The following is a 25,416-nucleotide window of genomic DNA, read 5'->3' as shown; positions in this document are numbered from 1 at the left end:
ATGACATTGTTGCTTTTATTACAGCCATCTGTTAGAATCGCTGCTTGAGGTATAATCCAGATATAAAACGTTGTAGCAACGTCTACACCATTGCGAGAAAGAGAGGGCTGGCATAAAATTAACCAGAACATAATGGAAAATCAATCGATATGACAGGATAAACACAGATTTGTAACAGTCTTTCCATGCATTATTTGTGCATAGCATAGTTTATAGAAGTATTGGGAATAAATAAATGTAGATAAGCCTAACTTCGGTTAGGGATATTTCCCGCTGTGTGTTGTTTAAACATTCAGAACTCGTAGTTTACGATAAGGAACACCCACACAGAATAATCGCCAGCTACATAAAAGTCAATAATTGCTCCCAGAGCTGCTATGTAATACGTGTACATCCGAATTACTTATGCAATCGACATTCAGTCATTTTTAAACTCGTGACTTGTTATAAACTAGAAACTAATTAGTATATGTAAGATTTGTCCAGTCAGTAGATTTGTAGTTTGTAAATCTTTTTAGTTTTACGTGTACATTAGGCTACCAATTGCTTATTTGATCATTTTAAACGAGCAATCAGTTTATCTAATTGTTTTGCACTATTTTAGTGCCGTTACAACCAGTTAAACTTCTACTGAGTTTCACACAGTCGCCAAAAAACGCACGGGGTCGAAAAAGTTCATGACCGCAAAACTCCTCGTGAGGGAGCCATTGCGATGACGTCATTTGTTCGGAAGTACGATTGTAATCATTTCTTGAAGTTCGCGTAGAAAGAAGTCAGTCGAATTTCAAGCGTGTATTTCTTTGTATAGTTTTCCAGAAGGAATTTACTGTCAGGATAAATTAAATATGTCTCTTAACGAGTTCTGTTAGAGTTTATGTTTTTTTTTTATTTACAGAACTTAATTTTACAAGTAAAATTCGAAAAAAATGCGGTTTTACCGTTTAAAGTAATTTTCATTAATATCTGAAGGGAAATTTTCGGAAAACGAAACGAAAATGCCGCATTCATCGGCAACAGTTCAAGTCCAGATGTTGGACCATTCTGTTCACACATATGATGTTAAAGTGAGATAAAAATATTTTATTTTTATTATTCTAATTTACTGAATATGTGTTTTACATTAAGTTTATACTTTATACTTAGTGCTTTTATTATCTCGACCATTTTCTGTTTAAGTTTTTCAAGAACTATTTATAAAAGTGTATATATATTGAAATTCAATCTTTTTATACCTATATAGGCTATATATAATTTACTTCTTCAAATACAGACATCTTTCTAAACTTAATAAGTTGCAATTTTTCCTATAAATTTGTTTTTTTAAATGTGTTAAAAATTTGTAACATCTAATTTAGTTTTTCCAATGTGCTCTGGATTTTTTATGGTAGCAGAAGGCTTAATGACTATGTAAGAATCAGACACGGCAATAAAGATTAGCTACTGGGTTATTCAGGCCACAGGATCTTGTTTACACTGCATGCGTTAAATAAATTTTCATTATGCTTACCCTGCACTTACAATGCAGCGTCATGCATTGCTTTAATTGCTTTAAACTGGTAACTGCATTATATACAGTCGGCTATTAAAACTCCCATTTTTCAATGCCATCAAATTCTTTCTTGTATAATTGTATTATCTTAGTAGTTTTTTGTTATTCATGTTTTAGTTAATTAGTAATCCAGAATCCTATACATGTCCCATAGTTTAAAGTTCATGTTTTGACATATGGATAAACTAGCTACAGATTAGTTAAAGTCTATTGCATTTCTGTGCTATAGTACAGTACTATCACCAGTCACCAAAAATACAAACTCTATTATACATGTTATTTAGTGGACATCATATTTATATCCATGGCTTTGTGGTGTGATAGACTTATAATATATATTTTAACTGTTGCTGGCAGTATTTTTGAATAGCTAATGCTCTTTTATTGGCTTTTTTCTGTGCTTTAGCCATTCAAAAACATTTACGTTTTTATTTCTTACTTCCCAGCCAACATTGGGTGACAGTGAATTAGTTTTACAATCGCGAATCACCAATTTTGGTGTCAGGTTTAACGTCATAAAATATTAATTGAATCTAAAGTCATTGTCTATATGCGTGTGATGTATTTTGTGACCTTTTTGGGCAGGTACTATGCCTTGAAGCATATTTAATTGTCAGTTTTAGGAAAAGGTCTGTAATCTTTAATAATAAGATTGTTTGTAGTTTTATTTTGTAGTTTGACAGTCTTGTTGTGTATGATAATATAACTATGTCTAGATAACTACATAGCACTAGAAGGAAATATTAAACAATTTGAAGCAAAGTAAAATACAGCTAAATAAACTTTACATTTTGTAGTTCACCCCTTTGTATAACCACATAGATACATAATGCTTGCTGTAAGAAACTCCCTATTTATATGACACTTACTTTGACAGTGTTTATTTATGATACTGATGAGTGCTGACAATAGAATACCCTGGTGTGCTACTGCTGGTTTGCACAAGCCAATCTTGTATAGGGCAGTATGCCTTTGTGTTCATATACACTATACAGAGTTATTTAACTAGTGTTGTATGTACATTTTACCCAATGTTGCTGCCTTGTATAGATAACTTGCTGTTTTGAGTGTTGGTCAGAATCAAGTTCCCTTTGTTTAATTTTTATTAAATTTGTTTTGTAGTTTTAGTGTTTTTTTTGTTAAAAATGTAATCCTATTTTATCTTTTTCTAAATATGTTCCAGTGACTTTCCCACCAGACCAATGAAAAAGTGAGTTCCAACTGATTACCAATATGGCCAGTAAAGGAAATCCTGACCAACAGTAATCGTAATCGCCATTGTCCATTCACAAAGCGATAACACATTTGACGTATGCAACTCGCACCTTCCTAATGCTTCAAACGTTCACTACCCGCGCGACCCCTTTCCAATGGTGACGGTTAATCAACGGCGCTAACTTACGTATCCGGCTTTGTTTGTGACGTCACTTTTATCATTGTTTCGCGCCCCTGTAATAAAGCAGCGCGGGTCCAGGGCTGTGAGATTAGATGTCCGAGATTTGTGTTTATATAACCGAGTTTTGGAGCGAACAAAACGAGGTGGGACAGAGAGGGCCTTTCACAAAACCAAGATTGCGTAATTCTAAACCGCCAGCACTACCCGCACGCTCTAAATCCAGCCAGCTGCAACGCAGCACTTAAAACTACTGGAACCGCTGATGACTGTTATTACTACTTTGTCTTGATTACTGGCCGTGGTTATAAAACCACTACAGTCCACACAGCGCATTCCAATCCGCTTGCCGATACACTGCTTCGTAATTGTCCTTCGGTTTCCTAATGGCATTGAACCCGACGGCCGCACAACTTTATCTTCGTGAGAATACACCAGATGCGTTTCCCCAGCTGCAAGCGCAATGTCTTCTTTAAATAACTTATTCTCATAGGAAAAAAATCGGCTATTTTGCGTTTACAAAGTTAAAATGGGGTATTTTGGTAATCAACAACAAAAACTTTAATACGACTACATTTCCTACTTCTATTAACGGTATTTTGAACTATGCAGTATCTGCAGTTTGATTTTCTGTAATCTACATCGATTTCTTCAAATTAAAGACTGCCGACGGTATTTTACAACCGCCACGTCACATCTTACTTTCAAGATAATCACCTGCACTCGAAACTGTCACTCTCCGTCAAAATATCAAACGAAAAGTGACGCAAAGAGCAAACTAGTTGGCCGCATTTTAAAGTCGTGCCTGAAACGAGTTACCGCCGTGGTATATATTGCAAACCACATTTCATGTTTGAAACCAAAACATCCAAATTAAAAGCAGTCGTGACATGTTTGAATTACCATCTAAAGAAGAGGCGCATCAGAGTTTTAGTTGTTCATATAATTGTCCAGAATTAGCAGTAAATTTAAACACAATGCATGTGCAAAATCGTCTCAACGACTTATTACATTGCATAGAGGTTGATGTAAAAGAGCAAAATTTACGACCGAGTGCGTCCTACTGCTGCGTCAGTTTGCCGTCCTACTGTGCGACCTCATTTTAATCGACACTTCAAGCTTAGCAACTGAGAGGGCAATTTGCCTACCCACTTGTATGGCGCTACTAGTTTAATAAGCCAGCGTTAATTGATGTCGACCCAATTGCCCGTACATCGCAATTGTCTCAGTGTAAATACGCATAGCTAAGACCTTTACTCCTTTTTATCATTTTTGCCACTTAAATAATGATGCCAATACAAGAGCGCGTATCATTTTTACGAGACATCATAAAATGATGTCACTTTTGTACAAATAACGTAGTAAGCTCCCTTCGCATACCACAGCAGTGAAACTTTTATGTTTTCACATTCTCACCCACTAGTACAGCGTCGGTCGATAGGAATCACATTTTGATCGATAAAATAATGGCGATTAAAACTCTGTTTCGCGCTGTTGAAGCGCTCAAATAAACCATTTCCTAAATTCAATTAAACCGATTTAGTCAATGTCAAGGGATTGTGACTTTCGAAAGCTGCAGTATATACAACAAAAATAGACCGTAAGACGTCTTGACTGCTTCTCCAATGCGCTGCTGAAATAGCTACATCCCCTGGGACCGAGTTATGGTTTGCAAGCTTGCCAAGATTCTCAAACACCTCGATTAAAATAGTTTCCCACCGGCCGTTATTTGCCGACGTGTATTGGTGAATACCAGACGCTGTGTTAAATATTTCCAACCATTGTCCCTTTGCCGCCATTTTGATATACGCCCCGTAATTTCGATTTCAATGACGTAATTATTCTCCATTCATAGCAAACCGCACGTGGAAATTGGGCTTACAAAATCTATCCCTTTTCTTTTCTCCCGTTTTGGCGTCCATATTATTACTTCTACCGTGGAAAGGTATAGAGTTTGGTGCAATATATTCCTGTTGCACCCGCTACGTTATTTAAAGCCGTCCTCGCCTTCTGTGCAATGAACCATGACCGCTTTTGTTCGGATTTGGGCTTAATTTAAACCAAGCGCGGGTGACGACATTGTCCCGAAGTCGCTCTCTTTTCACTTGTCAGCCATCGGCAGCGTCGACATTCAAACTCACGATCTCGGTTTAAGAAATTTTCACGCAACTGACTGTAAAGCAGCACCGGCTATATCCCTCGATCAATATAATGTACGACCACTTCAGTGCCTTTACGGACGTGTACTTTTGCTCTTTAAAGCCGCTCTGTCAATTTAATGTGTTTTAACCGCGAAGCGTTTCACCGTGAAGAGGAGCTTAGTGTTGCCAATCAAAAAACCACGCGTGATCGATCTTATCGATCCGTCATTACTGGGAAGCACTGCTCCGTCGCGTGATCTCGTATTTCGCCCGATCGCTGTTGAATCACGGTGCCGTTTGTGACGTAACAGAGCTGTCTTCGTCTCGAATTCGTCAGCGTTTACAATCGCCACTGAGCACAGCGTGTGCATTTGTTTTACCGATCCACCGCCTTTGTCTGAACAGCAAGAGAAACAGCTCGTTTGTATTGGCCAAGCTGTGGCATATTTCACGCGCGCCGAATTCATTTGTAACGTTTACACAATAGTTCTACTACCATATTTCCACACTATAAATTGGATTGTATATATATATCTATTGTGTATTTACTAAACTTATGAATTGGCTCTTGTCGTTAAGTTGTCATTAAGACTTACTTTTTGACATGAGCTTTACATATTTAAGTTTATGTAATACATATTAAATAACATCTTTTAGTAATGTTTCCACAGTAATGTAAAAATTAATAAATTCTTTAAATTTTAATAACAGAAAACTTGTTTACACTGGGAAATGGTAGAAAATAGTAGTGTCACTTCTCACACACCAGTGTAAAACAGCGATCTATTTTTAATCAATTTCTCTCACATGTTCCTATATCTCTTGCCAGTTACAATTGATTGTTAGTTTGAATCTGTTCAAGTATTTCCTGTCTGTTGCTCTTCTGCACTCTAATGGGAAATGATCACTTCTAACAACATCCTGTTTTAATTCCCACCTTCCTACATACATAACTGTGTGGTTAATTGTAGATGCCAACTGCTAGCATGCAGGGATTACATTCATTTTATAACCACAAACTTATTTTGACCCATAGCTTAATTTTAATGTGATATTATGATTAATTGTGGCTTGTAGCACAGCTATTATTAAACTCCTAATATAATGTCTGGTATATAACTGGCATTTGATTTTTGTTCTACCATTTTTAGCTGTAATACTATTTTTGTTTTAGATTGTTTTTAAGTTTATATTTATTATATTTAAACTATGAATTTGTATCATATATAATTATATAATAATTTAAAAACAATATACATTTTGCAAAGTGAGCAAAACTATCTTTATAACAGGTTGTTTTTTAAATGAATAATATTCAAACATTATACCTTTTGCAAAGTGAGTAAGCCTTTTTTAGTGAGTGGTTTTTGACTATTAAAAAAAATTAAGTGATTGTCATTACTCATTGGTAGGCCTCTCTAATAATAGTTTGTTTTTATTTAGATAATCTAAGTGATTGTTTCCACAGGTTAAAAGCTACGGTAACATGCTCCTACAGTCAGTAATGAAGGATATCAATTTACTGGAATCCGATTACTTTGGCATCCAATACACAGACAGGCAAGGAAACAGAGTCTTTCTGGATCCACTTAAGAAAATCAAAAGCCAAATTACAAGTACGGATAAATTGCATGTTACGCGATGACTGTTTATAAAGTAATGGTTCAATTTAGTTGCATCAATATTTTTTTAAGGTGGACAATTTGTTAGATCAATTTAATAGTTTTACTTTATTGATAACTAGAAAAAAACTAATAAAGTATCTATTTATTAATAATTCTTTAATGAATACATTCTGATAGATTAGTTCTAATTTTGCTTACTTTATTGATAACTAGAAAAAACTAATAAAGTATCTATTTATCAATAAATCTTTAATGAATACATTCTGATAGATTAGTTCTAACTTTGCATGATAAATGGATAGGCCTATACAGAACTATAATATTCATACTTATTAACTTGTGTATAATCTGCTAGGTGTTTCTATTGTCTAAGGGAGACATTGTAGAAAGCTTAGAGAGTCATTGGACTTTTGCATACCAGTCACAATGCGCTTATATAGGCTATTTTTCTTTTGCAATCTGTTCTAACCATTCATTATTAATCCCTTTGCTTGTAAAGTACTGGTGTATTATATGTACCTAAAGATTTTTTATATAAAAGTTTATGGCAAGCAGTGAACCAAAATTTACGAGCAACTGTTGGTTTAAGCTTGTGTAATACTAATATAAACAGCCAGTATCCAGTTTCTGTGTGAAACACTTTTGTCTCACCATATGCTGCCACTGTAAAACTGAAATTTCACATGGAAATTACTTCACACTGACTTTTATGACAGGCTGAAAGAATTTTGTTCGTTTGGTTGCATTCTTGTGTTCCATTTAATTGCTTGCTGTATCAGAAACTTTCAGTTGACAAAAAAATGCCTTTTTAGCATACTTCCTTAAATCCCCAAAATGAATTCAATATTGCTTTTAATTGAGGAAATGGGTAAAATAAAGACTAATGAGTTAAAATTAGATCTATATTCTGGTCTGTAGACATTTTGCTCATGGGACCTTACCCATGTAGAATTAAATTTCTTTCAATTTAAAATGTTGAAAGCAATAATATTTCTACAGACACATTTTAGCGATTTTACCTTAATATAGAATCTCACCCATGTAAAATATAAATCCTTTTTTTCAATTTAATATTTAAAAACCTTGCCCATGTAAAATGGGATGTTTTCAATTCAAACTTTAACCATTATATCCCTACAGTACAGACACATTTAGCCTCTAGGATCTCACCAATTTTAAATAAAATTTCTTTTATTTTGAAACTTTACCTATAATATCCTACAGACATCAGCAATGTGGTTCTACACTTCGTGGTCAAGTTTTTCCCACCAGACCCCGGTCAACTACAAGAGGAATATACCCGCTACTTGTTTGCTTTACAAGTTAAGCAGGATATTGTTGATGGCCTGCTACCTTGTAATGAGAACACATTGGTGGTCATGGCTTCATACATAGCCCAATGTAAGGGTTTTGTCTATTGCTTTTTTTACCAATACATTACAGATTAAGCTGGTGGAAAGTGTTCGAGGTTGGTAGTTAAGGGTTATAGGGGTTATATAGAGGGAGGATTCTTCACGCAAGACTTGTTTATTTCTTTTTCAGCACTAGTGAAGAATCCTTTGATTTGTTATAGATTAGTGTTGGAGGTTGGTAGTTAGGGGGAGGGACTAGTGGTTATAGGGTTTGGGGTTTAGAGGTTGGTGGTTAGGTTCGGCAGTTAGCAGATAATGTAGTGTGAGGATTTTTCACTAGCACCGTTTTTCAAATACTGTACATTGTTTCTATGTTGTGTACTTTGTTATTAGTGAATATCGAAAGAACAAGTTTAATAATTTATAGCAGTTAATCCCAATCTGCCAATAATTGAATCCATTGTCTCACAGCTGAGTTCGGAGATTGGAATTCATTCGATTGTTCCGACTTATCCTACTTACGAGATCTTAAGCTCTTACCCCCACTAGTGGACATGAACGAGCATGATTTGCTCGTCAAAGTTTCCGAAAATCATAAAATTCGAACGTAAGAAAAAGTATTTCATTTTTACAAAGTTGCCTATATGTTATATATATAATATATATTGTTTTTGTTAGGATTTAAAAAATGTGTTATTTTTGTTAAGATTTGCGAAATTTTGGCACCTTAAGCCAAACAACAAACAAGGGTATAATTTTTTTTTCAAGGCTACTTTTTTGCTAATCTGTAATATGTGTAAAAATAGCAATTTAGTATTGTTGTGAAACAAGCGACTTAGCAAAATAGCAAATTTCAACTCTTTTTCATGAATTTTACCTAACCATATCCTGTCTAATTCAGTGGTGAAACGAAAGCAGACTCCGACTACCACCTTCTAGACATTGTTCGTCGCCTTGAACAATATGGACTAAGGCTGCTACCGGCGAAAGACCAGGAAAACACCGACATTAAGCTTGCAGTGGCGCATATGGGGGTCGTGGTGTTTAGGGTGAGTCTAGTTAATTTAATATTTTTTTAGTTTTTTTTTAAAGTGAATTTATTTTTTTTGTGTGTGAAGTGTAAAATATACCTTGTAAAAATATGTAAAATCATCATTTTGAAGTGTGCTGTAATGGGTTTTTATTTGGGTTTTACTAGTATATATGTATACATAATACATTTAGCTTTTAAATGTATGACATAGTAATAGTATTTTAAAGACAGCGATCATTTTTTTAATATTTTACTTTCAGGGCAATTCCAAAATCAACACGTTTAACTGGGCGCGAATCCGAAAACTTAGCTTTAAGAAAAAACGATTCCTGATCAAACTAAGAACTGAAACCAGCGTTGACGTAAGTCTTTGTATTGTAATGGCGTCTTGTTACAAATTAAGTCTCCATAATGCTGTGTAAATGTGAAACAAAGACAAAACTTGTATTTTTAATAATGAATGGGATATTTAATACTATACAATCATAAAAGTCGGACATTTTATACATACGTAACAGTCAAATATTATATACGTACATATAAATAGTGGTCAGACATTTTTTAACATGTTTTTTTTAGTTTTTTTTTATATAGGTGTTCAAAGTATGTTTTAATTCTATTTTAATAAATTAGGCAAAATAAAGTATTTCTATTTCCAATTACGCATTGCTGTTTTATGCAGCATAAAATTTATACTGTTGTGTTTAGGTATTAATTTATTTTGTCGAATTTGTAATGTGTTTTAAATCTGTAAAATATGATAAAATTTTTTTTTTTTAAATTGGGTTCTCCATATATGGTATTTATACTTAAATATATATTTTTTTCAAAGTGCCATTGGGTGAATTAAAGCCATTACAGGTTGCAGTTTAGAGTTAGTTATGAAGCTTAAATTCCTAAACCCTAAGTGTATATCCCTAACTACCGGCAATGCCTAACTTAACACCTTTGTTATCACCGCTAATATTTGCAGAGCTCACTTGTTACTGAATAACTTGTGGGTTTCTGTCTGGTAGCATGGTACAAGCATATTACAATCTTTGGATTTATACACACTCATAGGCGTCGAAACATTAAGCATTCAGACGAAAACTGGGGTGGCGAGATTGCAGTTACGTTTTAGGTTATGACGTCATACGATACGTAACTTTCTAGAAACCGCATTTTTACTGACGCGAGCCTGCGATGGCCCGTACGAAGGTATTACAATTCGGCTAAACAAACAATAACCCGGTTAAACAGGCGATGTTACTGCATCCCTAACGTAAGCGTGCTTCAAAATGAAGTAAACAAGCGCATACGATTTGCGTATTTTATAAAAAAAACCATTCGCGATTACGGTCGACGATTGAATCTCCAGTGGTTACGCTTTAACTTCTGGCTAGATTTATGTTACTGTTAATTAAACGTACGCCCACCAACGTAACTGTTACATCACAAGCTGTATTGTGATGTCATCCATTACCGTAAGGTCAGATGTTAAGAAATACCAACTTGGGGCGATACATTACGTCAAAAATAGCATTGTGATGCAATCCATTATCGTGACTTTCGTATTGCGTAATTCCAACCCTTGATGTTACAATCATAATTGTGGTAGAAATAAAAATCGTAGGATATTGCGCAAGCCTGCACCTGTAAGTTTGACCATCTTTTAATACGTCACAACCGCTACTGTAACGTTTAGAATTAACGTGCTGCGTAACGCGTAATACTAAAGTTAAACCGTAACCAATGCATGCTATAAGATCGTATAAAAGGCATTCGCTTACTCCCGTTTCAACATTAATTCGACGAATTTAACCAGATTTCTAGCGAATCCACGTAAAAAATGCAAATACTTTTTAATAGCTATTATGACGAAAACAATAAACGTGTAAATTGTAACTATGTTGAAAAATATCGATGTATTATTGAATTGCTGTTGTGTCGCATATATTTGGCATGTCATTCCTTACTTTACGTAGAAATAAACGCATAGGCCGTGGCTTTCTCCTAATGCGAGCAGATCGTGCTCACAAAGCATTCTCTCGTTTTCTGAAAAGAAACAGGATAGAGCGTGCTCCATGCGAACGCGTGCTCATAACCGTTCTCTCGTTTCTAAAAAAGAAACAGGCGAGAGCGTAAAGAGTGCTTCATGCGAACGCTTGCTCATAAAGCTTTCTCTCATTTTTATAAAAGAAACAGACTAGAGAGCGCTCTCTGCGAACGCGTGCTCTGATTTACGTTTACTGATAATATTAGTGTTTTTTACGCTGTACTTGGAAAAAATACAAGCATTGCCTAACGAAAACCGGGGTGGCCATACGTATTTCGCCACCCCACGTTCTGCTTCCGGGGTGGCACCGCCACCCCGGCACCCCGGGATTTGACGCCTATGTACACACTTACAAAGTAACATACATAGTAACTCGTAAGCTGGCACGGGGTGTGTGAACACCAGTGTTATAACGAATGTAATTTTCCAGCAACGTGAGGATAAAACAAGTTACATTCGTTCATTTATATTATAGAAAAATGGTCAAAATGTTGGAGATATCCTAGTTTTCGTTATGGCTTCACGAGACACTTGTAAAAACTTCTGGCGTCACTGTATCGAGTATCATGCATTCTTCCGACTCGAAATTCACCCAGACCCAGCCCCAAAACCAAAGATAATCAAGAGAGGATCTACGTTTAGATATAGGTGTGTTATGTTGTGGGTATCACTATAGGAATTGCTATAATGTATTAACTTAAATATTAGGCGTACTCTTGTTAGTCCAAGTTTGTATAACCTTGAACACTTATCCTTGCCTGGCTGTTACATCACAGCCAGAAACTTTATATTACTCACATATGAAATTATAAAAAAAATTGACTTTATTCCCTCTACCATTAATACCCAAGCACATTTTCCCATACAATCTGACAATTTTTTCCTGCCTAAAATTTACTGAAAGTACTATGTTAAATATAGCTTTATAAAAATGCTACCGAATCAGAACTAACCATATTTTCCTATACAACTGCAAATATGAATATGTTTTTCTATACAACCTTATAATTGACCATATTTTTTAAAAATATTCCTAGATATGACCATATTTTCCTGTACAATCATTTGAATATGCATCCCTATACAATTATATTACTGACCATATTTTCGTATTACACCCAGCGGCAAAACTCAGAAACAGCTTCATGAGTTAGTACGCAACAGCAACTTCCGTCGTACAACGTTTGTTCGAGCTTCAGCGAGGAAACCAACCATCCAACCAAACAACCGAACACCACAGTTTAACTCTCCAGCTATAACTGTTACGGTAAGAGGCTACTTCTGTGTTGGAGTAATGGGGGTTTTGGGGAATGGGACAAATTGAGCCTAAATCACACTTCACCCATATATAACAATATAGAATAAAACAGCCCACCTCTGTGTTGTAGTAATGGGGGTGTTATGGTAGTGGTTCGAATCTGGCCTGAATCACTCCTAACCTATAGACCACCTGATCTATATAGAATAGAACATCCCACTTTTGGGTTGAGATAATGGGCCAAATCTAGCTTAAATGGCACCTTACCCAAATAACACCTCACCCATGTAAAATAAAACAGCTTACTTCTATGTTGAGGGCAAACTTATTAAAATCCGAATAGTTAGACACGCATTCCTATGAAAAAGAACAAATTATGTTTTATGTTGTGGTGCCTTAAATTTTTATATTGAAATATTGTTTTTACTTCATTATTGAAACATTGGTTACAGCCGTCAGTAATCTCCACGGAACATGACAACTCTGGTATACCAAGTCCAATCAAAACAGAAGCTGAGGTCAATGGTCATGTTACAACCACACCAGGTGTGTAACAACTAACACTACATTGAATATGTATTTAAATAAAAGTAACAGTAAAACTTAGTTGTATGAGCCAATTCTGCCCTAAAATAAAACTAGCTGTTAAATTTGGGGTGATGACCCAATTCTGCCTTTGTTTAGGACTTTTTTTGTTTTCTTCTTTTTCTTTCTTTTAGGACTTTTTTTTTGTTGAAGTTTGTAGAAAAACACTTTTTCCCAAAAGTTTGGAAATACCCCTTTTTTAGGTTTGAAAATAATGCTTCTTTTTCCACAGACTTAACCATGGCTTCTAAAGGAGATGGTTTGGTTTATTCACAAAAGGAAGAAAAACCAGAGGAGTTGTCGCCTTCAAGCATGGCAACTGCTGCGTGGCAAGTTGAAAGTGAACACCTCCACAGCAGCGTAGTATCGGTGCCAAGCCATGAGACGCCTGACGAGGCACCAGGTAACAACAGCAGCGTGATGCATGACGGACATATTAACTCGAATAACAGTGATCGCTCGTCACTAAAAAGCCCTGATATCTTGAACGGGCACGACGTAATAATAACGACTTCCCCCACAAATGACAACAGTGAGAATGCGCGAGATACTCTTAAATCCAACACCAGTTCAGCAGACAGCCCAGCCAGCAGAATAAGCAAGTCCAGGTCTAACTCCACCAGGTCAGGCAGTAGTTCGAGCTATAAATACAACAGTCACCCCCTACCCCCTCCTCCACCCCCACCACCCCCAACGGGGCAGGACGACGGCGACGATACAAGCGATACATTCCCTTCTCCGCCCCCTTTACCTCCTAAATCGGCACGAAGCACCCCTGCTCCAGTTCGTCAGTGGCCGAAAATGAATGGAAACACTCCAGCAGAGTACATCAACACAGATGACCTCAACATCAAAGTAAAACTTCGAAAACCGCCGCGAAGAAGTGAATCTAACGCCTCGAAAAACCTGAGCGCTGGGCCCCAAAACCCAGCATTGAAAAGCATCCATGATCAAAACCAGACCATCAGTCTTTCTGCCAGTGAAGTTAGCATACCTGGTATGGGAGGTGGAGAGCCACGAACACCAAGCCAGTATGCAGCACTTGAACAGAAGATGATAAAAGCGGGATTCTACTCCGTACCAACTCGCCCCCCTATCCCAGATGATGCTGAAACATCGAACATGGATTCCGATATCGACAAAGCTCTCCATGAGCTCGACATCGCCACTAGAACTCTCGCGTGTAACGGCTCCAACGAAGGGTCGGATTTAGACGACAGCGAGAACGAGATGTATGAAGACGAAATGATGTCTGATGGTGAATTCAGACTCACAACCCCTAATAAGCGAATCCTACCTCCAAAAGACATACTCACACCCATTGCCATGAAGTTTGACGACCACTACACTGCACCTGACTATGGGAGCAACGATGCTCTCTCTTCCTTTGCAGTTGAGATGGAAGCTTCGTTTGACCGAATCCGCGAGTCTTTATCTGTGGATAAACTGGATCAGCACACAGCTCCTCCAAATAGACATCAGTTATCGAGCAGTGTGGATGTTCTTTCCATGCAAGAAGCTGATACCTCATTCTATAATGTTTCCGATGGATTTAACAACAATAATGTGTCTCTGGTTGGCCGTAACGCGAACAACAACGAGAGTTTTGGTCCAGGGTTGTATAGAAACCACAATTATGAAGACACGCTTCAACTTTGAGAACCAGGTCAGGTGTGAGGTGCTAGAAGAAATGCTTTGCTTTTCGAATCAGTGTCGAAATTTTCGCAGTTGGCTGTAATTTTGCTAAAATCAGTGAGAAAAAAAACAACACAAAATTGGTTTAAATTAAATCGGATTTTGTTGGCGCTTGGTTAAAAGAATTCCTGACTTGTGTTAGGAGTTGGCTGTTTGCTCTTATTTCTTCCATTAACTGCATGTTGCATGATGCGGTGCCTCGCCTTTCTCTCAGTTGTCATTTGTAGCCGGGCCTTCTGTGTTACTGATTTAAAACATTTTATTTGTCAACAAATTTCCCTGATTAGAAATTCAGGCGTTTCAAAATGTAGCAAAATTGCCAAAAAAGGTAGCCGTAAATTTCTGCATCCGTGCTTTTAAATTTTTTATTATAAAAGTCCATAAAGCCATGAAAATATCAGTTCCTTGCATTAAACAAATGATGTTTTAATAGTTTTACCCACCAAGTTTAATCCTTTTACGATAAGAGCCCAAAAACAAACTATTTGTCATTAAATTTCAGCCAAAACTTTCACACAAAGTTCATTTTAAATTTGTCATCTCCCATTTTTATTCATTGTGCATTTTTACTGTGAACTTGTTCATCAAGCCAAAACTGTACATTTTTTACAATCGAACGGTGGAATTTCTGTGTCTATTAACTTATGTTCGTTGTTTTGAGTTACTTTGCGTAAAATAAAGTTGCTGTTAGGTTTGAAACAAATATTTCTTCAACTTTTGAACAGAATAAGTTAAACAAGGCAAAAAATGAGTTTTAAAATTTAGAAGGAAAAATACACAGAAATTATGCAGGTTTTAGGTTTTAAGGTTAAACAGTGGTGTTCTTAGAATATGGAACCTTTTATTTAAGTTGCAGGTTGAGTTATTTACAGGTATTTACTACAATTTGTCATTTGTGATTGGGAAATTATACTTTTAACAACCTTTTCTTCAACATTAAGGTAACTTTGCATTTTGTCAACTAAAATAACAACCTGTTCTAACTAGTTATAACTGACTTATTAAACTAACACAAACCTGTTTTAACTAGTTTCTTACTTTCAAAAAAATTTCTGTCTCTAAAAGTTGTAAAACAAAAAAAAAATGTTACATTTTTTCTTTAGTAAATTGTTTTATTTCAAACATTTTTACATTTGTAAAATCATAAACATTGTATGTTGAATTTTTTGTAAAACCGTTTTAAACATCTTGGTAAAACAAACGTTATGAGCTCATTTTTTTAAATATTCAGACACCACTGCTCAAACTGCTGAGTCACAGAATGAGTCAAAATCTGCTGAGCAAGCGGTACCTCTTCCATCCCCTGTTAATCTACATTCAGGTAAATATTTCCTACAACAATAGTCCTAATGTGATAACAATAAATGAATGAATGAGTTGTAGAAATGGCCATTATATGTCTTGTCCAGTGTGTCTTTACATTGCCAGGTAGCAGAAGCAACATAGTAATATAAACATGAATTTTTAGTTTCCTAAAACTTAAGGACACTTGTTTGAAAATTTTAATTTGAAGAAGAGAGTGTCGATGTGATGTAGGCGAAATATATATTTGTTTAAACATTTGGTTGGACTTGATTTTGTTTGTTACATTTTCGTAGCACCAGATCCTTACCTTTTTAGGCGAAATATATATTTGTTTAATACATTTAGTTGGACTTGATTTTGTTTGTTACATTTTCGTAGCACCAGATCCTTACCTTTTTCTAAAAAACACTGGATTTTTCTGTTAGGTGGCATGTCCGACCCCAATGATCTCACTGAAGTTTCCGCACTTTCGGTTAACGGATCCGTTGCATCGAGCGTTGTTTCACCTCCTGGACTTCTCTCCACTAGAGGGCTGAAGTCCACGTCATCGCTGAGCAGTGAAACGGTAAGTTAACCCAACATCTAAGGAGTTTTAATGTGAACTAAACATCTGATAAGTAAATGAGTTTTGATTAAAACAACAACTGATCAGTTTTAGTCTCTAACTGAATACCTTATTAGTTTTAACGTTATCTGAACAACTGATCAAAAACGTTTCGTAACTTTAAACTAAACATCTGTTTTAATTCTAATGTGAACAAAACATTAGATTAGTTTTAATGTAAATGAGGTTTTTCAAATTTATAAACAATTGATTGGTTTAAATACCAATTGATGAAACTGTAAGCGGACTAAACACGTGATAAGTTTTATTTTAAAGACAGTTTTAAATACATTGCTCCAACTCAGTGGTCACTAATGGGCTGCATGAAAATCAGCACGTTTACCATCGTTTAACTAAACAGAAATTAAAATAATAATAATTTTACAAAACTTGCCAAACATGGGGAGTTAACCAAAACCGCTAAATTGGGGTTGTTTAAAAATTTTACCTGTAAACAGTAATTTGAAACACAAACTGTTTTGTTTTGTCGAAAATGTCATTCTTATCTTAGCCATATTTCAAACATACTCGCATAAATAATAGTTTCCTGATCCCTTTGTTTCAATCTCATTTAAGCTTTCACTCCAAGTGTTAAATGGCTCTGTAACTTCAAGTTTAAAATAATTGTGCCATAGCTAGCAAGTAGCAACCAAGCTTTTACTATAAAAAGGTTTTATTTTAGCCATTGAAGTTTACAAAATTTTGTGAATGACTCTGTGTTTGAATTCTTTAAATTAATGTGTTTTCTTTTGGGGGAGGATGCAATGTCACTTAAGTTTATTTAAATTTAACAAATTGACACTCCTAACACTCTGTCCTACTTATTCACACACAACACTCTAAACCGCAGCTCTTAAAACCCATGCTGTACTCAATAAATCATTATTTTGCTCAAGGGCTCTTAATATAAATAGGCTCCCATGCCCCCTATGTTTACTCATATTCAGACTAAAACTTTTTAAACCGCATATTTCCATAAAATCGTGTTACCGAGTTACTGCATTCCTAAATATAAAGATATTTAGGAATTTATTGTATCACGTTGACTTCAGCAAGTTTCTAATTTTCATCCTTACATTTTATCCTTACAGCGCTACCCGTCATCACAAGCTTACTACATTGCAAAGGAAATACTTACAACTGAACGAACATATGTTAAAGATTTAGAAGTTATCACAACAGTAAGTACCAGTTTACTTGATTATTGCTTTGTGTTGTGGATTTATAAATGCTTTTTAATTCTGAATTATGTTTTTTTATCGAACTTAAGATTTTGTATTCTGTTACTTCTGCTACCAACCGTAATGTTAATATTGTTTTTGCGGCTTATCTGGTATAAAAAGTAGTGTTTTTTGACATTTCGTCTGGTATTTAGCTAGACTTTACATTCTGTGATAAAAAGTGACATTGAAATTAACGATTTTTTAAATTTTTTCCAGTGGTTCAAGTCAGCACTACAGAAAGAAGGTTCTGAATCTCTTCTTCCCGAAAACACGGCGAACCAGCTCTTTGGAGGAATCGGATCACTTGTGGCTCTTCACCAGCAGTTCCTCTGTACCTTGGATGATCGATTATCGTCCTGGGAGGGGAGAGGATCAACAGGAGCCACCAACGATCAACTCGTCGATGATCTGATGTTGAGCCACATGCTTGTGTTGAAGGTTTACCTTTTTGGCGTTTTTTGTTTAAAAAATATAAAATAATCACTCACAAAGTTACATACAAGTAACTCGTAGGCAGGCATGATGTGTATGAAACAGAATAACTTTGTTATAATGACTGTCGTTGCCTTATCGTTACAAAAAGCTAAGAATTGGTCAGCAACAAAAAATTAAAGAAACTGTTTCAATTTATCAGATCTTCGTTACTGTATTTAAAGAGACAAAATATTGCTAAAATATAATTTTTATGGTTAAAATATATTTTACTGTTAAAAAATAATTTTTCGTAAAATATTTTCTTACCATCCATGTACACAGAAATATCCTTTCTCACTTTGTCCCATTCTCCCCCACAGTACTGTACAATTTTTATATTCCCCTCAAAAATGTTTTTTTATTCAAGCCACCCATACACACAGAAATATCTTGCTTCGCTTGAGAATGGTGAATCGCTCATCACAGCAATTGAAGAAGTTGGAGACGCAGAACCAAAGTTTGAATCTCTGTACCGGGAGTTTGAACTACAGAAAGTTTGCTACCTGCCGTTCAACTCTTTCCTACTCAAACCTATGCAGAGAATCGCACACTACAAGTTGATTACTGAGCGTGAGTTATTTTTATTGTTTATTCACTTTTTTAAACTCGAATGAGAAATGAAATGTAGTATAAGTTGTTTTTTTCTATATTTTTTTATTTATTTTTATTTAAATTTTTTAGATCCAAAATTTATTTTGAGTTTATTTATGTTTATATTTTATATTATTAATTGATTTATTGAATAAAAAGAATAACTGTGTTTGTTTAAAAACAATGCCTTGTTATGTTTAACTTTTGTATTTACTTTATCAATTTTTTACATTTTTCCAGGTTTAATGAACTACTATGAGGCTGAATCAACATTACAGCAACATCCTGATCTACAATCAGCTTACAAGGAAGCATGTGTGCTCTGTACTGCCACCCAGGAGCGTCTCAAGCGAGCTCACAACCTCCAGAAGATGGCGCAGTTGAGACGTGACTTGATTGGCGTGGAACATTTGTTGAAACCTAACCGGGTATGAGCTGTGGCTGAATCATAGCATAAATTTGACAAGTGTGCACATGTTGGACGTTTTTTGGATAAAAACGAATCCCGCAGGATAAGAATCGTGACAAAAAAAGGAGTTTTGTGATTTCTGTTTTACAGGAGTAACTTTAACCTGTGGGTGGCTGTTCGTAAAAAACTTTACCAGATTTGAATTAAATTGAAAACTTTATCTTTATTGAATTTTAAAGCATAGTTGAAATTCTTATCATTGGTTTTTCTTCAGACTTTTATTAGAGAGGGAAGTTTATACAAATTATCGCGGAAAGGATTCCAACAAAGACTCTTCTTCCTCTTCTCTGACTGCCTTGTATATACAAGCAAAGGGGTCACTTCTACCAACCAATTCAAGGTCCATGCTGAACTTCCTTTGCAAGGAATGATCGTAAGTGGTAGATTTGAAACAAGGCCCTTGAGGGCATAGGGTTTTTGTCAGATTAGGTTCATAACTCCAACACTTCTGTTTACAAATGTATTTTAACTCCTTGGGTGAAGGATTTGATTCAAGGGATTGTTATCTCTTTTTTTTTAGGAAAAAAAAAACACACAACAAATATATTTTTTATTTTAGGCCAAAATATACTGTACAAAAAATAATTCATATCTGAATAATTACATTTTACCCTATTTAAAATACTACTATTTTTCCAAAAACTAAAAAGTTTACAAATCTTATTTTCTGAGCTGAAGTCAACAACCAAAAATTACTTACAAGATTTAATTTTTCTCTAGATTGAGGTAAATGAAGGCGAGAGCGCGGTTCCGAATTGTTTCAGTATTCTCTCCGCTTCCAAGACGGTCATCGTTGCCGCAGCAACGCAGGAAGAGATGGATAAATGGCTGGAGGACTTCAGTGTCGCCATTGCACGAGCTGGGAGAGAAATGGAAATGTATGAGTCGCCCCTTAACAATGCTGCAGGTGGGATTACTAGACATTTCATCAAATGACTGATGTGATAAAGTGATTAAATTTTGGTGGAATAAAGTGATTAATTTTTTATTATTTTTGATTAAAGTAGTGAGTGCAAATATACTTTGCTTTAGCTCTGCTTGTTGTTTAGCTACCTGACAGCAAAGTAAAAGCTGTTTTAGGTTTAAAACTGTGGTGTTGAGAGATAGGGTGATTTATTTTAAAATTTGGAGTGACTCTACCCCTAATGATTAACGCAACGCCTATGTCCTTAAAACAAATAAAAGATCATCATTAAATTATCGACTTCTTTCCAGGATCTCTGAGTCGCCTCTCCATGGAGCAATCCTCGGAAGATGGCGAGGGCTCGGTTCGTAACTCGATGGAAAGATTGAAACCCCCGATGCAGCATCGATCCAACGCCACTATGCATGTCTGTTGGCATCGCAACACAAGTGTCAGCTCGTCGGATCACCTGGTCTCGCTAAAGGTGGGTGAAACTTTTACGATTTTTCCTTTTTTTAAAAAACAGTTTTAATTTTCAAACTAAGTTTTTAAACAATGTTTATAAAAAAGTTTTTTAACCAAGTTTGTTTTGAAAAAAATTTTTTGTTTAAAACGTTTTTTACATAAAAAGCTAAATATTTTACATGGGCTTTACATGTTACAATTTATATGGACTACATAACAAAAATAAACAAGAAAGTTCGATCTTTTTTCCAACAGAATCAACTAAGTGGATATTTGTTGAGAAAATTCAAGAATTCAAACGGTTGGCAAAAGTTGTGGGTTGTTTTCACCAATTTCTGTCTATTCTTCTACAAGTCAAACCAGGTAAACAGTTTGATGGCTGGTACAGTATTTTATTAAAATAACAGTCCAGTTGTTGATGTATGACACTTTTTGGTCTTTGTGCAATAGTCCAACGCTGGCCTCAATCCCAGGTTCCCGGTAAAAACAATATTTAATTTACACAATATTCAAAAATCAAGATACACCTTTAGCACATAATTTCTAAATGTCTTGATCGTGTTTTAAACAATTAACAACAGTCTATGGGACTCATGAGGATACAGTTTTATAATTCTTGGAATGTTCTTTGTTTACTACACAGATGGGATGAGAAAGTAGAATAATAAAGTTTTCCATCTTGCCCCACCCTACTATATATAATACTAATTTTGCCTCTAATACTACACGAACACTTTTTTATTAAACATTGAATTTCCACTATAGGATGAATCACCACTAGCAAGCCTTCCACTGCTCGGTTACACCATCAATTCACCAACTGAAGCCGATGGAATACGGAAAGATTTCGTTTTCAAACTCAAGTTTAAAACCCACGTGTATTTCTTCAGGGCTGAAAGTCAATATACTTACAACAGGTGACGAATGCATTAATAAATAAATTGAATAAATAAAACCTATTTATTCTTGTGTGGCGGGCAACGCCAAACGATATAACATTGGTGTCCTAACTCCTAATAAAGCAAAAAAATTCTCTCTAAAAAAGCAAAAAAAAAATGATTAAAAGAGTAAATATATGAATGAATAAATAAATGGTTGAATAAATAAATAAAATAGTAAATAAATGAGTGAATGAATAAATAAAAAGTGTGTATTCTTGCATGGCAGGCAACGCCATTCGTTATAACATCGATGTTCAAATTAAGCAATAAAAAAAATGAAGAAATATTTTTAGAAAAGTTTTGAAAAGTATTTTTAATATTTTTAGATGGATTGAAGTGATTAGCAGTGCCACTGTGACGTCACAGAGAACCCGTCTCTTCAGTCGCATGGATAGCTACCAATAGAAGATCGACACGTCAGCAAACTTGATTGCCGTTTATAAAAAGATATTTTTTTTTAAATTTTTTTCGCTGCCTGTAATTTTTCACTACCATGTACCTTACTTTTCTAAAGTGTAATTTGAGCAATTGAGGCGTTTTTTGCACCCACACTGACAAAAGCGTGCACACACATAGGGAGCTGTACACTACGGTGCTGGAAGAGCCATTTTAACAAATTATTTACAGTTGCACAATAATTAAATAAGCCAGATCTCGTTTTTCATTGTGTTAAATACAATATGCGATTATTTTTATCCCCGATTTTTTTTTACTTTTTTTTGTTTTAACGACATGATTAACAGATTGAGCAATTAACATCCATTTTGATAAAATATTTTTTCGTTTTTTCTTCTTATAACAGACCTGAATGCATTGTATAGTCTGTCTACTATCGGCTCTTTACACTATAGCCCACAATTTAAACTCTATTTTAAATTTAAAAAATTATAAAATGTTCACAAATTAAAACTACGTAAAATAAACTATCACTTTCAGAGCCCTAGTATTTAGTCTATACATTTTTTTTAACTTAACCATAACTTATCATGAATTTTCAAGTTATTAGTAACTGATTTTTTTTCCTAAATTTCACTTTTTTTTTTCTTTAAAACATTGGACTATAGTAATTTTCAAGTGGAAAACTTTTTTTAGTTTATTATTTTAATGTAGAAGGTACGTGTTAGTAGTAAGTGGCACCTGTTGACAAAACATTGTTTTATCTTGCCTTTGTTCTCCTGAAACAAAGGTGTTTAAGTGTAAATAGATGTTTGTATATTTTATCTCATCTAAACCGCGTTTTTCGTTAATCTTAAAATTTTATTTTTCAAATTGCTGATCGTAGTGCAAGACTTTCAAATCGTGTGTTACTGACATTAGTATAATTCAGCGAAGTTAATATTTTTAATCAAAAATGACGATTAAAATCTATATATTTTTGTTGACCCAACTTTTTGGCATTAATTTTTGATAAAATTTTCGCATCAGATATTTTAAATCATCTATGCACCAAAAAAACTGCGCGAAAAAAGCTAGAAATTAACTAATCGTATTTTCTTGGTTTCAAAAGCACAAGAGCGTATTTTTTCAGCTCGACGTAGATTTGTATTTCAGTAACAGTTTGTGAGTTTTTGTAATTCCATGAGTGCTTTTGAGTTAACGGTGCAAATAATATCACCCGCTGATTTTTTACCCTGCTGTACAGAATTTGTCGCTGTAATTGCACACTTGTGCCCAATCATTCACCAAGGAGAAATAATAAAATGATTTCAGAATAACAGTGTGATAATATATGATGTTTAAAATTGTCAGCCATATAAAAAAAATCAAAAAAAACGATCATTTACAAAATTATACATACTTGGTAACTCGTAAGCTGGCACGAGGTGCTAAACCCGTGTTATAACGACTGTCAGTTTTCCGGCCACGCGAGGATAAAGCAAGTTACATTCATTCATTATTCATTCATATACTTATTCATATACACGACAACTTTAAGTTAAATTGGTAAACACGCATCCAGCCAAGATTATATAATGGGTTCAATGCCCGTAAGCGGGCGCGAGATGTATATGAAACACATACAGAGACTGTCTTTGACGTAACGTTTGTAAGTTTAAACTAGAGTGGAAAATACCCGAGCTGAAAAGGTGAAATTTGCCCCACTACGCGAGGTCACATAGGTTACATTTATATTTTGTAAGTGTTTGTTTAGACTCGAGTAAGAGAAAAATATTAAACATGATCTAATTGAAAGGTAATCTAAAAACTATAGTAGGGTGGGGGAAGATGGAACATCTGTTCATTCTATTTTCCCGTCCAATTTGGTAGTAAACAAAGAAAATTCAAAGAATTATAAAATTGTGCCTTCACAACTCCCTTAGACCGTTGTTTATTGTTTAAAACACGATCAGGATATTTAAATATTATGTGCTAAAGGTGTCCCATCTTCCCTCACCCTACTATAGCACTTTAATATTTAATAATGGCGATGCTTTCTAAAAACCACGCACTACAGAATAAATACGGTGGTTTTAACGCCGCTTATCGGATATAATAAAATTGAAAAAATCCCGCACGGCAATGCTACAGGGCATCACTTTTCACGTAGGAAAAATCGCCTTTTTCTTTTACTCGCGCGCTTCTTCTGCCGTCGGCCGGATTCCGTAATTGTTTGGCAGAAGCTTTTCTGCTTCGCTGTGTTGTCAGGCAGACTCTAGCTGTTACGAGCACAAGATGGAACGCAGGCGTCAGTTAAATTGCGGTAGTTACCGTGTAATTGGCGCAATTGGCGATTTGTCATTATTTAATAATTATCTATAGAAAGTAAGCCAGGGTAGCAGCGCATTTGTTACCGTTAGAATATAAATGTGTCAAGTTCCATATTAGCGTGAAATTAGAAGTCAAACAGGTGCCGACCAAGTACCAGAGACAGAAGACAAAGCTGTTAAGAAACAGGTCCATTTCGTAATTTGAAAAGTCAACAAGGCACGCTATAGCGGCAGGCTTACGATTGATACTGGCCATTTAAAAAAGCTTAGTTGGTGTATACACCAATTAGACTGGAAGTTTTATGTTTTGTATAAATATAGTGTTTAAATTCTGGCTAAGACGTTATCAGAGATTCATTTGTAGTTCAGGGTATTGTGCAATGTGCGCATAGTTGTGTTTACTCTCTGATTACATGGACTAGCGCAACGGATATATAAACACACCGATTCAAACACCTGTGACCTGTGTGCCGTTGGATACCCGTGGGAGCGAGTGAACCGCAATTTAAAACACCAAATGCCCGGCTCGACCAAAATCTCGTTCAATTTGGAAATGTGTCGCGGGCGAACGAACATGACTATGTACATTAGAACCTTAATCTTATTACTGTCGTTCTTGTATTTGATAAACACTGGTGCTGAATGTTACCGCATCAAACGAGCAGTAATGCTTTCAATGGACCCTCAACCTGCAGTTGAATGCTTGGACCGTACAACAACCGAAAAGAATTCAACTTCGACTGTTATTCTCACTGGGACAGTACAGTACTGTGACGTAATAAGAGCAGGCTCTTATAAATGCAACATTAAAGTAAGTAGTACCGCTATGTAAGGTGTTAAAACGCTTTTTGTTCGGTGCGTTTTTTTTTCATACTTAATCATACACTATGTCTTGCACATTATGCGTTAAATGTACACACGTACAATATACAAGGGTGGGGTAAGATGGTCCATGTTTTATTCTTTTTTCTCGTCCCATTTGGTAGTAAACAAGAATATTTACAGAATTGCATATACATATACCCTCTTCTTACAACGCGCGTTTTAGTTGAATTTAGGAGCT

General features: G+C 35.3%; 2 protein-coding genes across 10 annotated transcripts in view; both read left to right on the top strand.

Annotated features, from left to right (window-relative positions):
* The first annotated feature begins 874 nt into the window (after positions 1-874).
* On the top strand, positions 875-23,360 carry LOC149732885 (FERM, ARHGEF and pleckstrin domain-containing protein 1-like). The gene is made up of 22 exons (XM_089882287.1): positions 875-1,064; positions 6,552-6,699; positions 7,933-8,109; positions 8,532-8,667; positions 8,962-9,109; positions 9,354-9,455; positions 11,607-11,779; positions 12,254-12,398; positions 12,842-12,935; positions 13,207-13,377; positions 15,901-15,990; positions 16,400-16,539; positions 17,670-17,759; positions 18,018-18,239; positions 18,659-18,845; positions 19,107-19,294; positions 19,550-19,708; positions 20,056-20,242; positions 20,551-20,723; positions 20,960-21,067; positions 21,470-21,621; positions 21,972-23,360. The coding sequence occupies exons 1-22, from the start codon at positions 996-998 to the stop codon at positions 22,048-22,050; spliced, it is 3,138 nt and encodes a 1,045-aa protein (XP_089738413.1). The 5' UTR covers positions 875-995; the 3' UTR covers positions 22,051-23,360.
* Positions 23,361-24,361: 1,001 nt separating this feature from the next.
* LOC149732884 (agrin-like) overlaps positions 24,362-25,416 on the top strand; it is a 56,488-nt gene continuing 55,433 nt past the window's right edge. For 4 of the 9 annotated variants that reach the window (XM_089882278.1, XM_089882281.1, XM_089882279.1 and 1 more), the window contains exon 1: positions 24,363-25,164. In XM_089882278.1, the coding sequence (XP_089738404.1) occupies positions 24,871-25,164 (294 nt within the window). In that variant the 5' untranslated portion in view covers positions 24,363-24,870. Of the gene's footprint in view, positions 25,165-25,416 lie in introns of all 9 variants that reach the window. The other 5 variants (XM_089882284.1, XM_089882283.1, XM_089882282.1 and 2 more) reach the window with 3 other exon arrangements.

This window comes from Ciona robusta, chromosome 8 (genome assembly GCF_009617815.1).
Source record: "Ciona robusta chromosome 8, ASM961781v2".
NCBI classification, from domain to species: Eukaryota; Metazoa; Chordata; class Ascidiacea; order Phlebobranchia; family Cionidae; genus Ciona; species Ciona robusta.
Note: the sequence above shows the minus strand (reverse complement) of the source record. Positions and strands in the feature narration are given on the sequence as shown.